Source organism: Aplysia californica, unplaced genomic scaffold, assembly GCF_000002075.1.
Source record: "Aplysia californica isolate F4 #8 unplaced genomic scaffold, AplCal3.0 scaffold00162, whole genome shotgun sequence".
Lineage (NCBI taxonomy): Eukaryota > Metazoa > Mollusca > Gastropoda > Aplysiida > Aplysiidae > Aplysia > Aplysia californica.
The window spans coordinates 649452-670823 of NW_004797432.1; the positions used below are offsets into that span (position 1 = coordinate 649452).

The window sequence follows — 21372 nt, forward strand, 5'->3', positions numbered from 1 at the left end:
GTCTCTCTTTCTCTCTCTCTCTCATTCACACACACATACATCCACACACACACACACACACACACACACACACACACACACACACACACACACACACAAATCCCACATCATGCATCATCCATCCATCCACACAAACCTTGTTGACTAGTGTGAGCATGTTACTGCTAAAGAAGGGAGGCTCCAGCATACACATCTGATAGAGGATACATCCAAGGGCCCAGATGTCAGCCTTCTCTCCATAGGCCTGGCTCTGCACTACCTCAGGGCTGAAACACAACACAATCAGGTCTTTATACATGAATCTATGTCACGCTGATGTCAAAATCAATTGCCAAAGACAAATTTATTGAAACAAAAAAATTGTAATATATAATATGCCTATTCTCCTAAGTGCTACTGGCAGGCAAGAATCATCAAGACCATCATGTACATAATACAACATAATACAAGGTATACCGCTCAAGCATAAAAACCTGATCCTGGTGTGCACAAGACAAGAACGATAAACCTACACATCCTGTCCATTACTCAATTAATCATGACATCAGCTGACAAGAAACATAAATGCCAAAGATTCAGATCAGATGTGCTAAGCAAAAGAAGGAGGAGAGATAAGAACAAAAGATGTCTGAAAGGAAAAAAGGAGGCTGAAGCACAACACAATCAGGTCACATAGGTGCCAAAGATTCAGATCAGATGTGTTATTAGAGTGTAACATACAAACAAAAGAAGGAAAAGAATAAGAACAATAGATGTCTGATAGGAAAAAAGGAGGCTGAAACACAACAGAGAGGAAATTCAACACTCATATCACTACAGTCGGGCACAGAAAACACAAACACAGAAAACTTGAAATCATGGATAGCTCGTACAACTTGCCATTCCCCGACTGACCTAGAGGTGATACTTGAGAGTAACAATATCAAAAAAGAAAGAGGAGAGATAAGGATGAAAGATGTTTGATAGGAAAGAAGGAGCAAACCACATCAGAGTACCGGCCAACCACCGACGGAACATATCAGTGAACATGAGAGCAACATACCAGCAGTAGAGCATGGTGCCCACCACAGACATCATCTTGCTGCAGTCGCTGCGCTTCTGCTTGGCCAGGCCAAAATCAGCTGGGGACAGAGAATAAAAAATAACTTACTGGAAAGCATGGTGTATTTCACACAACTCGCAAGTAAGTAAAAAGCAAAATGTGAGGCGTACTGACAAAATTAGGAACTCTTCATATTTTGGCCCCATGAAAATAGCTAGCTATGTCAAATCTAAAGATCGAGTTCGTACAATTTATAAGTATGAAATAACACATTTATTTGAAGAGAAAAAATTACATGCTTTGAAAATCAACAAATTTGATGCCTGTGCAGACTGCGAGAAGTATCTCATTCTGTCAGCAAACCTCACACATAGATTTAGCGGAAAGCGTGGCATATTTCACATAACTCCCAAGTAAGCCAAAAGCAAAAATGTGTCACAACTGACATAATCACACATTCCATATCAGAGTCATGGACTCACATCCCTTCCCCTAAACGACATCTAAAAAACCCTACTCCCTTCCATTAAAGACAAAAGCATCAGAATATGCCCAGTTTTGACAATGACTGTGCTACTGCGGACCTTCCTTCCATCCCCACCCCCTCCCAAACAAGGACGAAGAATGAGATTATGTCCACATTTTGATAATGATCATGTTTCTGCAACCTCTCCACCCCCACCCCCCCTCCCCTCCTTCCTCAACTCAACCCATCCCCATACACACTCACACATACGTTCACACAGCGTAAGCATGCGAAAACTTATACACAAAGTTGTGTCATTTTATGTCTGCATGATGTACATGAAAGCTGCATGTATTTTAATGTCTTTGTAGGCTACTATGACATGTCTTGTAAAGCACACTGAGCATAGAAATTATGGAAATACGCTATATAAATGCCATGCACTATCACTATTATCGTTATTACTATTATTTCTGTTATTATTATTATTATTATTACTATTATTATTATATTATGATAGTTGTAAATCACATAGAGCATGGACGTGCACTAAATAAATTCAATTATTATCAATAATATTATCTTTATTATTACTATTATTATCATTATCATTATTACTATTTTTATTATCATCATCATCATCATCATCATCATCATCATCATCATCATCATCATCATCATCATCATCATCATTATCATTAAAAACTTACTGATGGTAACCTTGTCATTTTCCCCCAGCATGATGTTGTTGGCAGTCAGATCTCGGTGGACAATGCCCTTTTCTTTGTGCAGGTAACGGAGAGCCAACATCAGCTGGAGATATCACAGATTTTGTATCAGCTTCAACTCTAAATACCACTATATAATTTTTTTTTCCCCCATCATGTCAGAAACCACACCCACTGGCAGAATGCATTTTAGAATATTTTTCAATTCAAGTTCACCAATGCTCCAAGCTCAAGCAAAAAGACAACCCTCCACTCCCAATATATTTTTCAAGGGTCAATGAAATTCTATTACATTATCATCACTGAAAAGATCTTTTAAGTAAACATTTTACAGCACTTGCAACACAAATAGGTCGTATAAGTGCAGAATATTAGAACAAATGCCAGAGAGGAACACACAAAGAAAAGAAGGAAGAGAGATAAGGACAATAGATGTTTGACAGGAAAGAAGGAGCAAACCACACCACAGCACACACCAACCACTCACTTGTTAGAGAGTTTCATTTTAGTCAGAGTTTTACGGCACTTGCAACACAATAAGGTCATATAAGTGCCGAAGATTAGAGGTGTCGCAAGAGAGTAACAAACACAAAAAAGAAGGGGGGAGATAATGACAATAGATGTTTGATAGGAAAGAAGGAGCAAACCACACCACAGCACACACCAACCATCCACTTGTAAGAGAAAAGCATACAAAGAAAAGAAAAAAGAGAGGTAATGAATGCAGGTACAGCATACAGAGAGCGACACCCAGAAACTAGAAGACGTACTACGTACCTGTAGCAGAATGCTCCAGATGCGTGCCTCCTCAAACCTATCTTTCTTCTCCTTGAGAGACTTGCAGTGTTCCTCCAGGGCGGCTCCCTCAATCAGCTCCATCACAATGTACAATTTGTCTTCTGTTCTCACGGACAAAGCAAAAAATGACAAAGCGTGAAAAATTTATACGTTTGGTTTTAGTGGAAGTTTTACAAAATGCAACACAATTAGGTCATATAAGTTCAGAAGATTAACCCTATCCGTACGTTGTGTTTTACTATCGGATCCATAAGATGTGGGGAACTCTGTGCCACCACTTTCAAAGAGGAAATTTACTCATTAATCTGATCAGTACGCTTTGCATAACAGTCTGTCAAAACAATTTTTTGAGAAATACTGAAAGTTTCAAAGAGATCTTCGTACTAGAAGTATTCTAAAATGTGAAGAATACAATCCCGGGGGTACAAAATGGCCCCAGTGCGTACGGATAGGGTTAAAGGTGTAACTAAAGCGATGGAGGAGTGATAAGGACGATAGATATCCGATAGGAAAGAAGGAGCAAACCACACCGGAGCACAAAATCTGTTCTAGGGGAGCCAACTTTTGCAAAACCCAATCTTTTTACCTCCATCAAATATCTTTTCCACTCACCTATCTCGAACGTCTTGTAGTAACGGACAACGTTAGGATGTCTCATCTCTTCCTTCATGATCCTCAGCTCATATGTAATCTCCCCGACACTCTTTGCCTTTTCTTTATCATTCTTGCCAAAAGCAGCATTCTGTAGATTAACCTGTGGATTATAAACAGACAAAATCGTCACATGTAAAGGGTAGTCATTAATTTCTAAGACATCAAGTTTAGCAAAAAACTTGAAGTAAAGCATTATTATAATCTGCAGTAAAAAATAAATTCAGATAAAGCAAAAGTAATCATCAAAGACAGCAACAGTATTTGAATTTATAAGATAAAGAATCTTTTTTTATAACCAAATATTCTATGAATATATTTGTAACTGCAATATAATTCACAAAGTTCTTACTCTCAGACAACAAAAGCAAGGACATGTACCTCTTTCAGAGCAAGAAAGGACTGTCGTCCTGTTTTCTTTTGCACTTTGTAGACAGCGCCAAAAGCCCCAGTGCCCAGGAGCTCAAAGACGGCAAACTCTCTGATGTGTCTAGTCGCAGCTTTATTCTGGTTGGTGTTACAGATGCTCTCGTAGATCTTGTTTACTTCTTCCTTCTGTAAGTAAGGAAATTGATGAATGTGTAAAAAAAAGGAACATTCTGATTAGAGCTAAAAAAAACACCTCAAAATATACTCTTCAAAGAACATGACAAAGTATTTCTTTGTTTTTCATACAATCTTTTTTCCAGCTTGATAATGAACATGCTCATCGTAGGCCTACAAATCCCCATTGTAATTATAGCATGGAAACAACAAAATGTAATCCTTCCAGTCCATTTATGGCGATTTCCAATACATGGTTACACCATTACTGTGATCAATACGGGTTTCTACATTGCTACTTTAAATAAACAAGCAGTTCATAACAAGTTATTTCCCACTATAGGGCCACTGCTCAAGGGTGGTAGAACGGGTTAAGCTTTTGACCAAGTTCTCACCAAAACTCATCTCCACTGACATTGGGAGCCCACTAGTCTGTAAATTTCTTTGATTTTAGTTTTAGTAAGGGTTTTATAGCACTTGCAACACAAATAGGTCACACAAGAGCTGAAGATCAGAGATGTGAAAAGAGAGTAACATACAAACAAAAGGAGGAGAGATAAGGATGGAAGGAAGAGGAAGCAAGAAAAAGAGACCGAAGAACAGAAAAAAAAGAGTAAGAGAATGAAAGCAAAATAGCAAATGTTGTCCCATCCCAATTTAAACACACAGACAGTAGCTGACATACACTCTGACCCCTCACCTGCAGACAGTTGATTTTGTCAGCCAGAGGTTTGTAGGCATTCAAGTCTCGGTTGTAGTGGCCTACATCAATGAACATCTCAAACAGGTCAGCCGGAAACCACTGCTTGAAAAGACGCCGATTTCGTTCCATACTGAACAGGAAGCGCAAAGCTCGGAAGGCATTTTGCTGGGAAAAAAAAATGAATTTTTGTAACTACATCTTCTTGTTATCTTATAAATGATAATAAGTTCTGCTTCCAAAGAAAAGTATGTCACTGAGTCCAATCTACAATACCAACTGAAAAAAATAGAATAAACATTTAAATAATTCTCAAGAATTTTTTTGTTCAGAAAACAATTGTACCAAAACCATTATGCCCTGACATAAAATGTATCTTTTAAATATGTGGGTTTTGATTTCTCTATGCAGAAGTCAACAGTAAAATAAACTTTCAAATCTCTTTCTCAATGGGGTCTGAATCACAGTTCCTTTATCAAGGAAAAGGTTTTCTTTGTTTGAATTAAAGAGAAGCACAAGATACTGATCACATTGAGCTGGGTATTAATAAACTGAAATGACAGAAAGATAGCAAAGAAGCAGGACCAGAAAATTGTTTCCTCTAACAACCATTCTTATAGAAAAGATACCCAATCCAAATACAGTCTAGCACGCACATTGGGAAATCAGCGAGACATGGAAATCTTTTCGTTATGCATGAATTTCGCTGTGTATGTGTTTTAAATAGAAAGAATACATATTAAGAGAAAGAAAAAATTTGGGACTTGAAAATCTGTTCACTATGAGCATGTTTTGCTATGAATATCTTCACTAGATGAGTGTTCCCTATGCGCATGTTTCACTATGTGTGTGTTTGCTATGGCGCATGCTTGACTGTACAAAGCACACAGTTTCAAGACAAAAGCAAACATTGTGGTCAGTCCATAAGCCAGGTGTGTTCGCTCACCTGTAACTTGGTGGCTCGCTTTCTCTCCTTCTCCGAGAGCACTTCTTGAGGCAGAATGAGGAGGCCCAGAGCGTAGAGGCCGTTAGCCTGCACTATCTGCTGTGCGCTGCTGTCCGTCAAGACTAGCTCCGTCAGGGCCGCACAGCATGCTGTGTGGGACAACACAGAACATATTCCAATTTTTAAGCAGCCTCGGATACGCCAGTCATAAAAAAATCGGAATCTTGTTTTATCCCACTTACTTTTACAAAATAATGAGGTCATATAGGTGCTGAAGATTAGCTATAGTTTTCGTAAGAGTTTTACGGCACTTGAAACAAGGTAAGATCATATGAGTGCCGAAGAATAGATGTGTTACAAAAGAGTAATATACACAAAAAAGAAGGAGGAGGGATAAAGATGATAGATGTTTGATAGGAATGAAGGAACAAACCACACCAGAGCATTCGCCAACCACCAACTGCCAAAGATTAGAGGTATTATATGATAAGGACAATAGGATGAGATATGGACAAGATAAGGGTAATAGGAAAGAAGGAGCAAACAAAACCAGAGCACCCACCAACCACCCATTTTCTCTGTTAGCATATCATTGGAAAGTTGTTCAAATGTAATAAGTCTAGAAAGCAAAATTTCTAAGGAGGAAGTAAAAAACTGGTTCATTTTTTTTATCAACAGTACCTACATAATGCATTTTTGTTCTCGCTTTTTTATTTCAATATTTAGAATTTAAATTTCGACAAAATATTTCTTGAGCACAAGTAAATGATACCACAGATTAAGAAACTGCAATAAAGAAATGTGAGGTGTGCTGACAAATTCGGATTTCAGCCTGATGGCAATTGATCCATCAACTTGATAGGTGAAGTTTTTACAGTTTGTAAGTATAAATACTAAAAGACACGGTAGACTTGAAGAAAATGGCGTCAGTTGAAAAACTATTAATATTACCCCAGTGTCGATTTTCGGCCGACATCTCCATTCTTGGATTGCGAGAAGTAACTCATTTTGTCAGCACACCTCACAAATATTTTTTGACAACATCTGAACAGCTGGTCGACAATATACATTTACGAGAGTGTTGACAGACACAGTAATAACCTTAAAAGTTGAGAGAAAACAAGATGCCAGGTAGAAATGGTGAGGCACACAAAAAAGTAGAACCTACTAGCCACATCCAAATACTCTCCACTATTAAAATGGTTGTACTATTAAGAGCACAAACCATTTCTTCAGTGAGGCAGTAACATTATCAAAAAACTGAACTACAAACTTTTACTCATACAAACAAAAATGTGTACACATAAACAAAACTCAAAACTAACAATGTTCAACATACCTTTTCTCAAGTTGAATTGCTCATCAATGAATTCTTCCTGCGGAAAAGAATAAAGAAAAACAAAGTCAACAATTAGAGTACAGACTAACCGAGACAGGCACTATAAAAGAAGCAGTTTCTTAAACTTATTGTTTGTTTTGGTAAGTGCTTTACGGCATTCACAACTGCATAAGGTCATATGAGCGCACGTACATTTTAAACATTTTCAGTTTTGTAGGAATTGTTTTACTTTGCCCTGTTGGTGGCCGAAGCCTACTCTTATCGATTTTAGGACAACCAATGGATCTTTAACGAGCGCAACTTGCACGCAGGACCCTCGAGATTTTTTGCCCTTATCCGAGAAGGGTAAGTGTTGGATCTTACCTACCGTAAGATCAGGGGGGTGGCTGAAAGACAGCAGTATTGTAAGAAGGAGCCAAGGAGTAGCAGTAGAAAGGCTGCAGAAAGAGTCAGGAGGGGACAAACGGGACAAAGGGGACGGGGAGAGGGGGCAGAAAGTAGAGACGAAAGCAGACCACAGAACATGGTTTGAGAGCGGGAAAGGAGGCGAAAGTAGAAAATTTAGAGAAGAAAATTTTCCGTCGCTGTCAGGTTTCAAATGAGGGGCGAACGACGTAACCTCTTGACCACAAGAGCCCCCATCTTAAACTTAAAAGGACGCCAGAATGAAAAAGTAATTCCTTTTCTTTAATGCTGTGGTCTCAAGACAAAAATGAACTTATAGCTAAATGTAAAATTCTTTTTATATTTTCTTTGCAAACTTTGAATACACGCTGAATATCGATTAGCAACAGCTGGTTTTGAACTGAGTAGCTGCTAAATCTCTAAGAGATTACACTAAAAAGAGTTAGTCGGAGTGTAAAGAAAACAGAAAAAATCAAATTGTGTGTCAAGTCGTGGCAGTCATGGTAACAAAAACATCAAATTTAAAATATTAAAAAAAGTGGAGAGATGATGACAGGGAAACTAAGAGTTCAGTGCCAATTAATACATTTCAATGTGACTCTGAGGGAGATAGTGTGCGCTTGTGTAGTATGTAGAAGTGTGAATGCATTTGTCTCAAAGTGTGTGCACTTGAGCGTATATCTAGCGTATATGTCTGTCTCCGTGTGTATTAGTGTGAGTGTAAGTCTGGGTGTGGACGTGTGTGTGTGTGTGTGTGTGTGTGTGTGTGTGCGCGCATGCGCGCCTGTGTGTGTGTGCTTAAATGTGCATGTGCATGTGTGAATGAGAGTTTGTGTGTTTGTATATATGAGAGAGAGAGACACAACTCAGTACATTTGTTGTTGAAGTTTACCACTGTAAGAGACACAATGTAGGTCTTTTGAATGTACATCACTTGATCACCCATCAGAACAGAGAGTGAGAGAAAATATTCGAGAAAAGAAGAGAAAAAATAAAAACAGATTCCACTCAGAAACAAACCCAAAACTTTCACAAAGGAAGTCAAGTTCGTTACCTTATACAGCACGCAGCCAGCTTCTACTCATTAGGGGTACAGAACACACAACATTACACAGCAAAGTTCGTAATCAAACAGAGTCCTGTGTGTGTGTGTGTGTGTGTGTGTGTGGCTTGTTAGTGTGTGTAGTGACACACCTGTGGGGAAAGTTGTGCTTTCATAATTTCAAGTTGAAAAGAAGTACACCAGAGTACTATTCTAGTAAGAGTTTTACGGTACTTGCAAAACAATTAGATCATACATGTGCCAAAGATTAGAGATGTTACAAGAGAGTAACAAACACAAAAAGAAGGAGAAGAAATAAGGACAACAGATTTTGATAGGAAAGAAGGAGCAAATCACAGTAGGGCTCCTGTCAAAACATCCACCATCAGAGAACTGCTGACTGTCTTTAAAAAGAGAGACAGAGTAGTGACTTAAGAAAAGAGGAAAACAAAAAAGAAAAAAGATACATTTCACTTTCAAACTGCCCACAAGCAGGATTATCATGAAATATAAATGTATATGTTTGAACATGATGGAAAAATTCCTTATCATATCAGATTTGAAGAAAGAGTAATTTTTTTTAGCCCATACCATTGCTTTGTGCTTGAAAAAAAAACTTTACAGGGCAGCGATGAGTATCTCATTATTGCCACCTTTCAATATGTTTGCAAATTAATCTACAAATTCATCATTAAGTCTGGAGAGAGCATATGTCCAATGGCAAGGTATTTATGACACAAACTGGACTGTTCCATTACAGTGATGAAAATTCCTCCCCATCACCCTTATCTAAACAAGAGTTTGGTTTTCAAAGTCATTATTGAGTAGAAATTCATGTCGTGACACATGTGTGCATACTTTTGGGGATGTCAGAGTGTGAGGGTGAGAAAGATGGTAAGTGTAACAACAACAGCACAACCAGACCTTAACCCCTGTCTCTTTGCTCACGGAGGCCTACAGAGCAACAGAAAAAATACATAAAATGTCAACACTTAGACCCATCACGTCCATATATTATTATTCCAGCAGACCTGATAGCATTCTGAAACAATTTCAATTTCCTGGGAAGCATTCAGTGCAAGCTGCCATTTTACAGGCGCTAAAACACTAACAAACTGAAAAGATCTTTCGCTGTTTATGGCCGGGTACTCATTCACATCTGGGTCAAGTGAGGAAAATTTTTGTAAAGTGCCTTTTCCAAGGACACAATGTCATGCCTGAGGCTCAAATTCCCAAACCCGCAACCTCACAATTAACAGACTGGTAGCCTAACCACTAAACTATAAAAGCTAGCCCCAACAGGCTTCCTAGCCTTGATTGATAAAATATAGATAGTTTAAAAACATCACAGTCACAGACATTTAAAGCTTGTCCTAAAGTTGCTCATATCACATGTGCCTCCACAACCAAAACTATTAAGGCAATTTCCAATGAGTATATAGTTTTAGAAAGACACTAGTGGGTCATTTATCCCATCAGAACTGCTGAAACTAAGAGGATACAAACACTAGACATTTGTCAGAGATGATAATTGGCTAAGGAAAAAGAAAATCCTCAACTGTTCAGGGTCCGTGGAAACACATGCGCAGGGACATAAAACTTAAATACCACATTTTTATACACATCTTATATCAAGCAGTCAGGCAAAATCCAGACAATTTTAGAAATCTGGCTTTCAGGATTTATCCAGAAAATTGGCATCTCTGATTTATACTATACAGTATGATCCCCATCACCACTCACCAGCTCCTCTGCCTGCATGGGTTTTCGATGAACTCCAGCACTCGCCACAGCTGTATTACTGGCATCGGTGCGCTCACTCACAAACTTGCGTTCACTGAAATTAAATAATAATTATAATATCATTTATACCACTCCTATACAGGCTCTACAGCATGCTCTATATTGTACTTTATTTTCCAACCATCACAACCCCAGCAGAAAGTTTATACACTTTGATCATATGAAATATTTAGAGACATGCTAAACTTGAAGAAAATTGCACTGGTAATTGAAATTCTACAAATATGACCCCTGTGTCAATTTTCAGCAGATATCTCCACTCACATATTGCAACAAGTTAATCATTCTGTCAGCACACCTCACACATGTAAGACCCAAAGTGTTTTTTAATTTCAGTAAGAGTTTTACGGCACTTGCAACATAATAAAGTCATTCAGGTGCTGAAGATTATAGGGGTATTACAAGAGAGTAACAGACACAAAAAAGAAGGAAGAGAGACCAGGACGATAGACGTTCAACAGGAAAGAAGGAGCAAACCACACATTCCAGAGCACCCTCCAACCACCCACATTTGTTCAGTAAGATATGAAGGACTCACTGCAGTAGTGAAAGGATGAGGGGAATTCCTCCAAACTGTGAGATGTCCACCCGGCACTCGGCGTCATCACAGAGCAGCACCAGACACCAGACCACATGCCACAACAGACTCACATTGTCACTGCTGGCCAGCTGACTGTGGGGGGCAAAAATACACAAGGTTTTTCTTTTAGTTTAAGTAAAAGTTTTATTGCACTTGTAACACTTTCAGGTCATATAAGCACTGAAAATTAGAGAGAAACATACAAACAAAAGAAGGAGCAGAAATATAGAAGGTAGATGTCTAATCAGAAAAAAGGAGCAAACCATATCATAACATCTATCAACTACCCACTAAAAAGCACAAGACGAGTTGTAAATTCCCAAAAGAGATACATGCTCCAAGCTTTAAGCATATCTTCCAGATATTTCTTTTAAAATTCTCTTCGTGAGTGAAAATAATCAACTTTACAAAGACAAGGCAAAAGTCACTATTAACAACACAGTCGGTCTCAGTTACTAAAACTTGTACAGATCAGTTTACTTTCAGTCTTGTTCTGAGTCTCAAAATGACTTTCAAACATCAAAGAAAATGTTGCAAGTTACACTTTGACGTAGGCAAAAATAACACTAGAGGCATAACCTGACCCTGACAAATATCCCGCTCTGTCTGTCAGTAATCTATTGCTCATGTTGAAGTCACTAAAAGCTGTCAGCCCTATTACAGAAGGATATTAAAAACATAGGTGCTACCTTTTAAATAACTAACCCGCATTGAAAAGGACACTGAAAATAACAAACATCTAGCATGAACATGTAATTCCAGAAGAGGTTAGTTTTAAAGAGTTTTATGGCACTTGCAATACGATTAAGTTATATTATAAATGCCGAAGATTAGAGGTGTTACCAGAGAGTAGCACACAAACAAAAGAAGGAGGAGAGATTTAATAAGGACCATAGATATTTGATAGGCAAGAAGGAACAAACCACACCAGATAATCCACTTGTAACCACACACATTTCAGTAAAATATCCAGAGCATTTTACCTGATAAGTAGTGGAATCCCATCTTCCATCTTGACCTTCTCTCTGGTTTGCTGATTGTCACATAAACACCGCAACAAGTTGGCTGCTAGTCTGCAGAGACATTGACATGCCAAGAGTCAGAAGGAGTCACTACTCTGTATATGTGTGCACTACATACAGACTATAGTTACACACTAAATCAATAAAATGTTGAATTTTAGTTTGAGTAAAGAAAAGAAACGGCTGGAGGTTAAGGAGATTGCTCAGAACAGAGACAGGTGAAGAGCCTTTATTTGCAGCTTATTGATTGGAAGACAGGAGTGATGAGAAGTGAAAGAGAAGCACAAGGACACAATAACGGTAATTCAGTGAACGGAAAAAACAACACAGACAGACAAAAACAGCAACGGGATAGAAAAGAAACAAGAACTACCAGTTGCACACTCCAACAACATAAGTTAACTTTATATATAAAATCCAAGCAAAGATAAAGAAAGAATCTTCTTGTTTACCGTCATACAGAAATTCAGTCCACAATGCCACACATTTTCAATCACACTGCTGCTTAGAGACAAAAAAGAGTTTCACACACAAATACCACCATCATTCGCCCCAATAAAGTGTAAACAACAAGAAATTTCTGCAGCTTGAACATTTTGTCAGTTTTCATAGACAGTTAGTCTCACTCAGTGGTGAGATGTCACTGCTACCAGCACAAGCCAGTAAGACAAACAAAGCATACAAGAACAAACTCCCTCGCCCAATAATAAATCATTCTCAAGAGGCAGTAGTTGATTTGCTACCAAATTTTTGTTTGAGTGCGCGCAAGTCATCTAAATTGTTTCCTTTTACTTAAGACAAAGTGCTTGGACCATCAGAGATATATAATAAGACCTGCCTCTCATATGAGAAACTCATGGTAGAAAGTCAGCTAAGCATGTTAAGAAAGTATCGCATTCATATTCAATTATGTATCCTTGTATGTCTTGCATGTTTTACTACCTTACAAGAAGAAGAGTGACAATCAAAAATCAGATATCTGTGACATTTCTTACTTTTTAGAGATTGTGTCGTACTCTTGTATGATCCTCAGTAACATTTCAACAGCATTCAGCTCAGCAATACAAGAACGAGGCCCTGGGCTGTGAAAAAAAAATAGATTTTGCCAAGAAGTCATACAGAATTCGGTTTGTGTGCCCAGAGACAAATATGAGCATATGAGCAAAAGTTTCCATGAGGAGCCAAATTCAGTTTGAGATAAAAAGAGTATAACTGAATGTTCAGAATGTTGTATTGAGAAAGAGAGAGACATTTTTAGTTTTAGTAAGAGTGTTACAGAACTTGTAACACAATAAGGCCATATTAGAGCTAAAGATTAGAGAAATTACAAGAGAGTAACAAACACAAAAAAGGAGAAAAGATAAGGACGATATAGATGTTTGACAGGAAAGAAGAAGCAAACCACACCAGAGAGGCTGCCAGTCACCCAATGAGAGAGAGACAGAAGCCAAACCTAGCAAGAGAACCAATAAAGGTAAGACAGAAAAAAAAAAGCAGATGAAATAGAACACACTGTAGTGCTTATCTAATATGTGCATAGCTCCGAATAATAAAAGTGACCTGGTTTCAAAGCAAGATGGCTGACAATGAAACCCAGACAAAGCAAGAAAGCAGACACAGAAACCCAGACAGACAAAAACAAGCCAGAAAAACCAGAAACACCCTCAACCATCAATTATTCAATAACTCCCATCAATGTGAACAGCACGGATTTCTCACGCAATGCTAAAAGGCCTGAGACTTGATGCAGAGCACAGAAACCACCACATTTCACCAAGAGTTGATGAGGACAATAGCAACAGTGATAAGAGGTAGAAAGAGCAGACCACACCCAAAAAAGTCCAATAGCAAGCCACATGACAGGTAGACATGAATGCCCCACCTTTGAGCCAAGCCAATAAGTGCATACAGGGAGCAATGGAGGACAAATACGTCAGTGGCCGTCAGCAGTCGTACGAGAGGCTGTGGACACACAAGCAAGAACATACACCATTTATTACACACAAGCTGACACAGAAATATACACCACTTATTACACAAATAAGGCAAAAACATACATTGCTTATTTCACACACAAAGGCAAGAAAGTACACCACATGTAACAAACACAAGGCAAGAACTTTCACCATTTATGATATACATAAGGCAAAAACACATGCAATTTATTACACGCACAAGGCAAGTACACATGGGGTTTATTAAATAGATGAAAGGCAAACACAACAAGGCCCTAATTAAATACATCAAAGGCAAGACCATACACCATTTTTTACCGATACAAGACAAGAACACATGGTCCTTATTACACAGATTAGGCAAAAACACACCCCACTTATTATACACACAAGGCAAGAACACAGGCCACTTATTACACATACAAGGCAAAATCACACACCACTTATTACAAATACAAGACAAGAACACATGGCACTTATTACACATACTAGGCAAAAACACACCCCACTTATTACACACACAATTCAAGAACACATATCACTTATCATAAACACAAGGCAAGAACATGCACCACTTATTACAAATATGAGGCAAGAATATACGTCATTTTGAGTTTTAAAAAAGAAGCACATCAGCACAATAACAGTAATTTACTGCAGACAAACATAAACCACAGAAGGACAGAAAAGAAGCAGTGCCCTCATTCCAACCATCCACTCTCCAATTTGAGGAATACATGAACAAAGCTGACTATGTACACAAACACATAGCTTGCCTTCTACACACACGTGACACACACCTGAAATACAATGGCAGTGAACACAGGTACACATAAGACATACAAAAGTCCGAACAAAGAACACAGTCTTGACTTCAAAGGCGATTGTAAGAGTATATCTCAGAAAAGTAATGCTTAGAATTTTAAAGCATCTATAGTCAAACCTGCTCAAACAGCCACCTGTACAAACGGCCACTTCCCATTTCCTCTCTTGCATATTTTTCACATTATAATGATACTCTTAGACAGGTTTGACTGAGTTCCACGCAATTTACAGATCGGCGCAATCTTGCAATCTTAAGATTGCGCTGCGCATTTTAACGATCGCATGATTGCGCGGCAATCTGAAGATTGCGTTAATATACTTTTTTTTAAATTATTTTTTTTAAAATTCACTTCCGTCTTTATTCTTTTACTCAAATCAAGGAACATTTACATACATTTTCAAAAGTGTAAAAAATTGAAGAGCCCACAAGAATGATACAATGCCAGTTATCAAACTCAAAGTTCACTTCACTTTCATCTTTATTCTTTTACTCACGTCAAGGAACATTGACATACATTTTCAAAAGTGTAAAAATATGAAAATTAAAATCAAAATTAAGATATGAAACTTAAGAGCTCACAAGACCGATACAATTGTACGATCGTTTAAATGCACAGCCCAATCTTAAGATTGCCGCGCAATTATACGATCGTTAAAACGCGCAGCGTGCGCCGATCGGTAAATTGCGGAGAACAATTTGTATGTCTCCAAGAAAGTAATGCTCAAAAGATAATCTATTTTCTTTCATTCATTTTCCTAAAGAAATTTGAGATTTTACTCCACTCATGATACTTTTTTTCACCCATTGTTCATCATCTAACAAGGAAAGACAATGATAATACTGATAAAGAAACAAATTAACATTCTTACGCTGGCGATCAGTGCGCAGACCTGCCAACCACTCCATGACCATGAATAAGAGTTTTCCTTAAAATATCCCCCAAAAATAGAAGTTTGGTTTTAAAAAATCGGAATCTCCAGAACCCCAGTAGATTAAGCTTATGTAACAAACTGACTGTTGCAAATAAATGTTTATTGCAAGTACACGCAAATAAATGCTGATAAAAAAAGTGTACTTTCACGCCATTAACAATACGTCGCATAAGACAAAAAGGAAATGGAACTCAAGGAAAAAAATCAGATTTTATACAAATTCGACTGGAGTTCTTCCACAAGCAAAAAAAAATTGTTTTTTAATTGGAGAGCTTTGTTTTATTGAAGTACTTGACAGGCCTGAGTACGCAATCTATGATGAACAGAACAGACCCACAAAAAGCTAAAACTGTGAGTTTTAGTATACAGTAGGCAGCAAAATAAAAGCGAGATTTCACCTGCAAACCCTCTCCATTGATTGTGAACATATAAAAAATTAGTGCATATTACACTAATCAACAGACATGAGGCACACCAATATATTGAGGAGCTTCACACGAAGCAAAATTAAAAAGAAAAAAACCAGGCATCTGCAAGTTGGATTCATTTCATGATAATTTTGCTTTTACATAACAAAGGGGGGTATAACATCATTATTGTGATAGTTAATTCATTAAGATTATTTGAGGAAGGGAATAATACCAACGGCAAGTAGTCTGAGTATCTATCTAAGGAATGAAGGCAGTGTATGTTATTACATGTACATGCATTTTTCCTTTGTTTGTAGGCAATAAGCATGGTATGCGTTTTCTTTTTCCATAACTGTATACCTACTTTTGCACCTTCTCCCCCCCCCCCCCCCCCCCCCCCTTCCCCTCTTCCCTGGATAATATAGTATACGAATAACACAGAAGCTCATCTTGACAATGTGTTATATCAAGTATCAACACACATAGAGTCAAACATGAAGCAGAATACCATCACACAAAGACAGAGACGTGTGTGCACTCACCAAATGTGTTTTGTATCTAATCAACCAATCACATCGATCAACAGAGGCTGACAACTTCTGGAAAATGTCTGGAAAATAGGAAATCAAAAGAATGTGAAGAGCACTGGTAAATTTGCAAATCCTCACTTTGGTATTTTAACAGATCTGACAAAAAGAGGTCTCGTACAATTACCATGAATGATGGCCTGAATGAATAGAAAGGATCTGAATCATTGACTTAGAGAGCAGCACTATATGTGAGAGGCATCGTGGTGAAATCAGGCGCTTGTCAAAATAATGAAATCTGAGAAATCGACATTTTTTCGAGTTTGGACTTTTTTTTCTTTTTTTTTTTGCCTCAACACCTTGTATGTCCATTCAAAAACACTTATATGCATGGATTTTATTGTAGAACATTACTTAAAGGCATAAAAAAAATTAATTTGCTGTTTCCAAGGACTCCTAAGCTTTGAAGTCACCAAACTTTGGCGGCTATTTTCTCGCTAATTTTACCTCTGAAACCAGGCAACCCCCACCTCCTTCAATCGCAAATATCTCGACTTCTATTCAAGATAAATGGACAGTTTTTTAAATCGAAAACAAGGCAAATTAGCAATCTTTTAGATGAGACCAATAACTCCATATGCCCAAAAATTGACGAGTGCCTGATTCCACAGCGTCGTGACTCAATATAGGAATTCTTTTTTCTTTGTTTCTTTTTTCACACCCCCTCACTGACACAATGTAGATCATATAGGGGGCGTGCTCCGACCCTGCCAGTCAAGGCCTTCCTGCATTGAGAGGGAACAACCTGCAGAAAAACTAATATGCTGGAACTGAACTCGGGTCTCCTCTGCTTTCAATGGCAAGATGCCTTACTTCAGTTGTAGTTATAGTAGAGGTTATAGGCACTCACAACTGCATAAGGTTATATGAGCGCCAGAAGATTAGAGGTGTTACAAGAGAGTAACAAACATAAAAAAGAAGAAGGGGGAGATAAGGACGATAGATGTTTGATAGGAAAGAAGAAGCAAACAACACCAGAGCACCCACCAACCACCCACCAAGATGCCTTGAACAACATCACAGTTACTGGTGACCTGATATTAGCATTCCGTACCAGCAGAAAGTGAAACAGACTGAAGCAACAGGGACAAGTAAAGAATACTTCTAAAATAGTCTTTGTAATTTAAGATTTCTGCAGCAGTCGCCACTTGCTTCACTAGTTCATTAAGACATCTCGCAGATTTCGAAAATAAGTTCTACAATATTACTCCAATCTTTTCAGTTTAGTTTTAGTAAGAGTTTTACGGCACTTGCAACACAATAAGTTCATATAAACAAACACGAAAAAGAAGGAGGGGAGATAATGACGACAGACGTTTGATAGGAAAGAAGAAACAAACCAAACCAGAGCACCTGCCAACCACCGATGCTAATCTTTTCCCAACAACCTCTTGTCTGTTCAGAAAATGACTCTCTAGGCATGCATAAATCATGCTCTTGCTCCAAAGGACACTAACAGAATAAGTATAGATAATTCATTACTATATTCATAATAAAATTCTTCAATACACTGCACAAATAAAACCACAAATACCACAACTGACAACGTACTTGTCATCTCCTGTAGAATGTCCACTGAGATGAGGCCATTGGTACTGTAGAGGTACTCATCTGTCACTCTCTGGAAATACTGCAGGGGATGACACAAATCAAGTTTTTCAAACAACAAAATTAGCAAAACACAAGATCATTTTCTTATTGAAAAACTGATCTTTTTCTGGGTTTTTTAAGATTTAGTAAGCAGAAGCAGATCTGACCCATAATAGTCATCTAGTGCTGGGAAAGGATGACTGTACTTTTTAATCGCTCCTGTAAAACGTGATTTTCAGAATGTACATAACATGTGACTTTCACCAAAGTAATCGATATATTTTAAAAAACACGTCGAGACCTAAGAATGAAGTCACATGCAAAATTTAGAGGACCACTGCCTTCTTTTCACATTTTAATATGGACTACTCCCACTCTTTCTATGTACAAATGGTTTTTTTATATTCGTCACGCTCATAAGATAATTGGCAAAGTCATTTTTGGGCCGGTTTGGAGTTTTTGGTACTGAAATGAAGAGCAGAGCAAGCTTGGTAATATAATTCACTTGGACAAAAGAATAATCCAAAAATAAAATCAACTGAGTGTACCAAAATTCAAGCGTTTCACAGAGTCAACTGTTTGAAAGAAACAGCTTTTTCTCATTTTCTCAAAAAGGCTAAAAATGACTTCCGCATTTATCTCATGGGTGTGACATTATAATAAAAATAGTAATGATGGCCAAAATGGAACAAGGCAAACAACAGATCAAACCAAGCAGAGGCAAAAATTGAAAATTGAGACTTATGTCATTTTTCCCCTGTACTCTCCATATACAAACTGACCTCCACCAAAGACTTGATGCCGTCCAGCTCAAAGAAATGTTTCTGGTAGCTGGAGTCCCTCAACAAAATACGCAGACACATGAGGACCAGCAGGATGTGTTCTGGTGGTGCATGGCTCAGCCACTCTCTGAAACAAAATGCAGTCGAAACTGTAGGCCTACGGCCACCTGTCCAAGACAATCACCCATACAAATGGCCACTTCCTACTTGCCCACTTGTGTTTTTTTCCTATATGTGTCACAACTCGATAGAATCAGACACTCATCAATTAACTGACATTTGGAGTTATTGGTATCAGCCTGTTCCTTTGCCTTGCATTCGATGAAAAAAAAAATACCCATCTATCTGGAATAGAAGCTGAGATATTGCTAACTTCTTTAATTCTGTATATTTACCAAAAACTAATGTAAAACTAAAAAGACTGATGAGCAAAATAAAGACGTCATTGTAGATGGACATTCAACAAAATCGGATAAGTGGCTGCCCCACAACATACATTAGCACAACCACTAAATTAATGAGAAATGCAGAAAACTGAATAAAACCACAGCTTTTAAACACAAAAATGAGATGTTTCATTTGAAATGAGTTTGTAAAAGTATCCCCTGCAGTATTTATTCCCTATTTCCTTCGGCTTGCGGGAGTGTTTGTGTCAGAATGTGTGCCTGCTTAGTTGAATCAGAGCTGAAGTTTATTAGTAAGTCAGCACAGTAAATGCCACATCTTGTATGTGTTTGCACAACAGCAACAGTCTTAAAAGTCAAACACAATGAAAAGTTAAGAGTCAAACACAATGAAAAGAAAAATAATGCCCAAATCACTCAAATATCAACCAATCAACAATAGAGAGACAGGAATAGACACAGAGAAGGAGATAAACAAACAAACACGAAGAGAAGCAGATAGGCAGACACATACAGACAGTGACAAAAACCCAGGAGAGAAAAAGATCAAAAGAGGAAAAAATAGAGACACAAGATGGTAGACAGAAGGATAATGATAGAGAGAGTTGTTGAGTTGTCATCACTATATATCAATTAAGAGTAATTGGGTCATCGCCACATATCCATTAAATGTAACTAGGTCATTGCCACTTATCCACTTAACGTAATCGGATCATCACCACGTACTGTGAGCATAGCCTGTGCTTGGTGAGTGCCACACACACATCCAGGAAGAGCTGGTGCTGGGCTCGACTGCTGAACTGGCGCTCATCTTTGTAACGATCCCTGTTCCGATAGATGGACATAGAAACATAGGTCAGTGGAAATATGGCCATCAGCAGATTTTACCAGCTGAAATTCTCTTTTTCAATTTTACACTTTCATGAATCATTTCGAGGACCACATTACACAATATCTGATACAAAAACAACAATGGTTAGATCTAAAATTCAGTTCTGTTTTCATTTCGAAAGGTATTTGAGTTTTTCAGACCCACATTTTTATATGCAATACAAAAGTTGGAGCTACAACCACAACCTCTTCTAACAGTCACCTGTTTGTAACAACCATCCGGACAAACAACCAGTTCCCATTTCCCCCACTGCGTTTTTTAAGACTTTATAATGACATTTTAAGACCTGGATAGACGGAGTCAAGGAAAGAGTAACAACTAATAGCATCCCCCTGACCCAAGCTCTCCGGCAGTTGGCAGCGAGACGTCTCTTTCTTCCTACGACACCCAGAAAGGTATAAGCGGCGGATAAAAGTAAAAGTAAAGTTTTTAAGGCCGCGGGTAACTAGGCACCGCCTTTAACAGACAAGTACGTTCTTGAAAGTCATCTCGGTTTCGTTCTGTGCCATAACGACCAAATCGAAAAAAACTGAACCGATCTTGCCAATGGGTACTGAGTACGTAACCGACCAAACAGAACTGAACTGAACCGCACCAAACCGATCCTCCAATGGGCACCACCTATAACAAGGTGGCCAACCAAAAACGTTTCTAGTCTCTGAAACAAGCTGTTACCGAAAATGTTCCAGCTGAGCAGCTTCCTGTGCAGCATTCTGGGTTGTCCCGGAGGAGGGCTGGCTGGAAGCTGTCTCACTGGTCAAACGCGACCTTTTGCCAACGGTATACTTGAGGGGAGGCAGCTGAAAATACAAAAATACAAAAAATGATGAAATAATCATACAAAAACACAGCTCAATTTGCCAAAACATATAATTTTAGTAAAAGACATTACTTTGAATTTTTTTAGTGGGTCTGACCACCCCCCGCCC

The 21372-nt window shown here is 38.2% G+C and overlaps 1 protein-coding gene across 1 annotated transcript in view; it reads right to left on the reverse strand.

Moving 5' to 3' along the window:
- Positions 1-21372, reverse strand: part of LOC101852543 (serine/threonine-protein kinase Nek10) — a gene marked incomplete in the record, with an annotated part of 66138 nt that overhangs the window by 14828 nt on the left and 29938 nt on the right. Inside the window, 19 exon segments of the mRNA XM_035969603.1 lie at positions 137-266; positions 1043-1121; positions 2219-2321; positions 3014-3135; positions 3647-3788; positions 4067-4240; positions 4929-5096; positions 5875-6023; positions 7214-7250; positions 10404-10497; positions 11002-11136; positions 12027-12116; positions 13061-13147; positions 13948-14027; positions 16731-16798; positions 18327-18405; positions 19148-19274; positions 20278-20376; positions 21119-21243. Coding sequence (XP_035825496.1) covers positions 137-266; positions 1043-1121; positions 2219-2321; positions 3014-3135; positions 3647-3788; positions 4067-4240; positions 4929-5096; positions 5875-6023; positions 7214-7250; positions 10404-10497; positions 11002-11136; positions 12027-12116; positions 13061-13147; positions 13948-14027; positions 16731-16798; positions 18327-18405; positions 19148-19274; positions 20278-20376; positions 21119-21243 — 2088 coding nt within the window.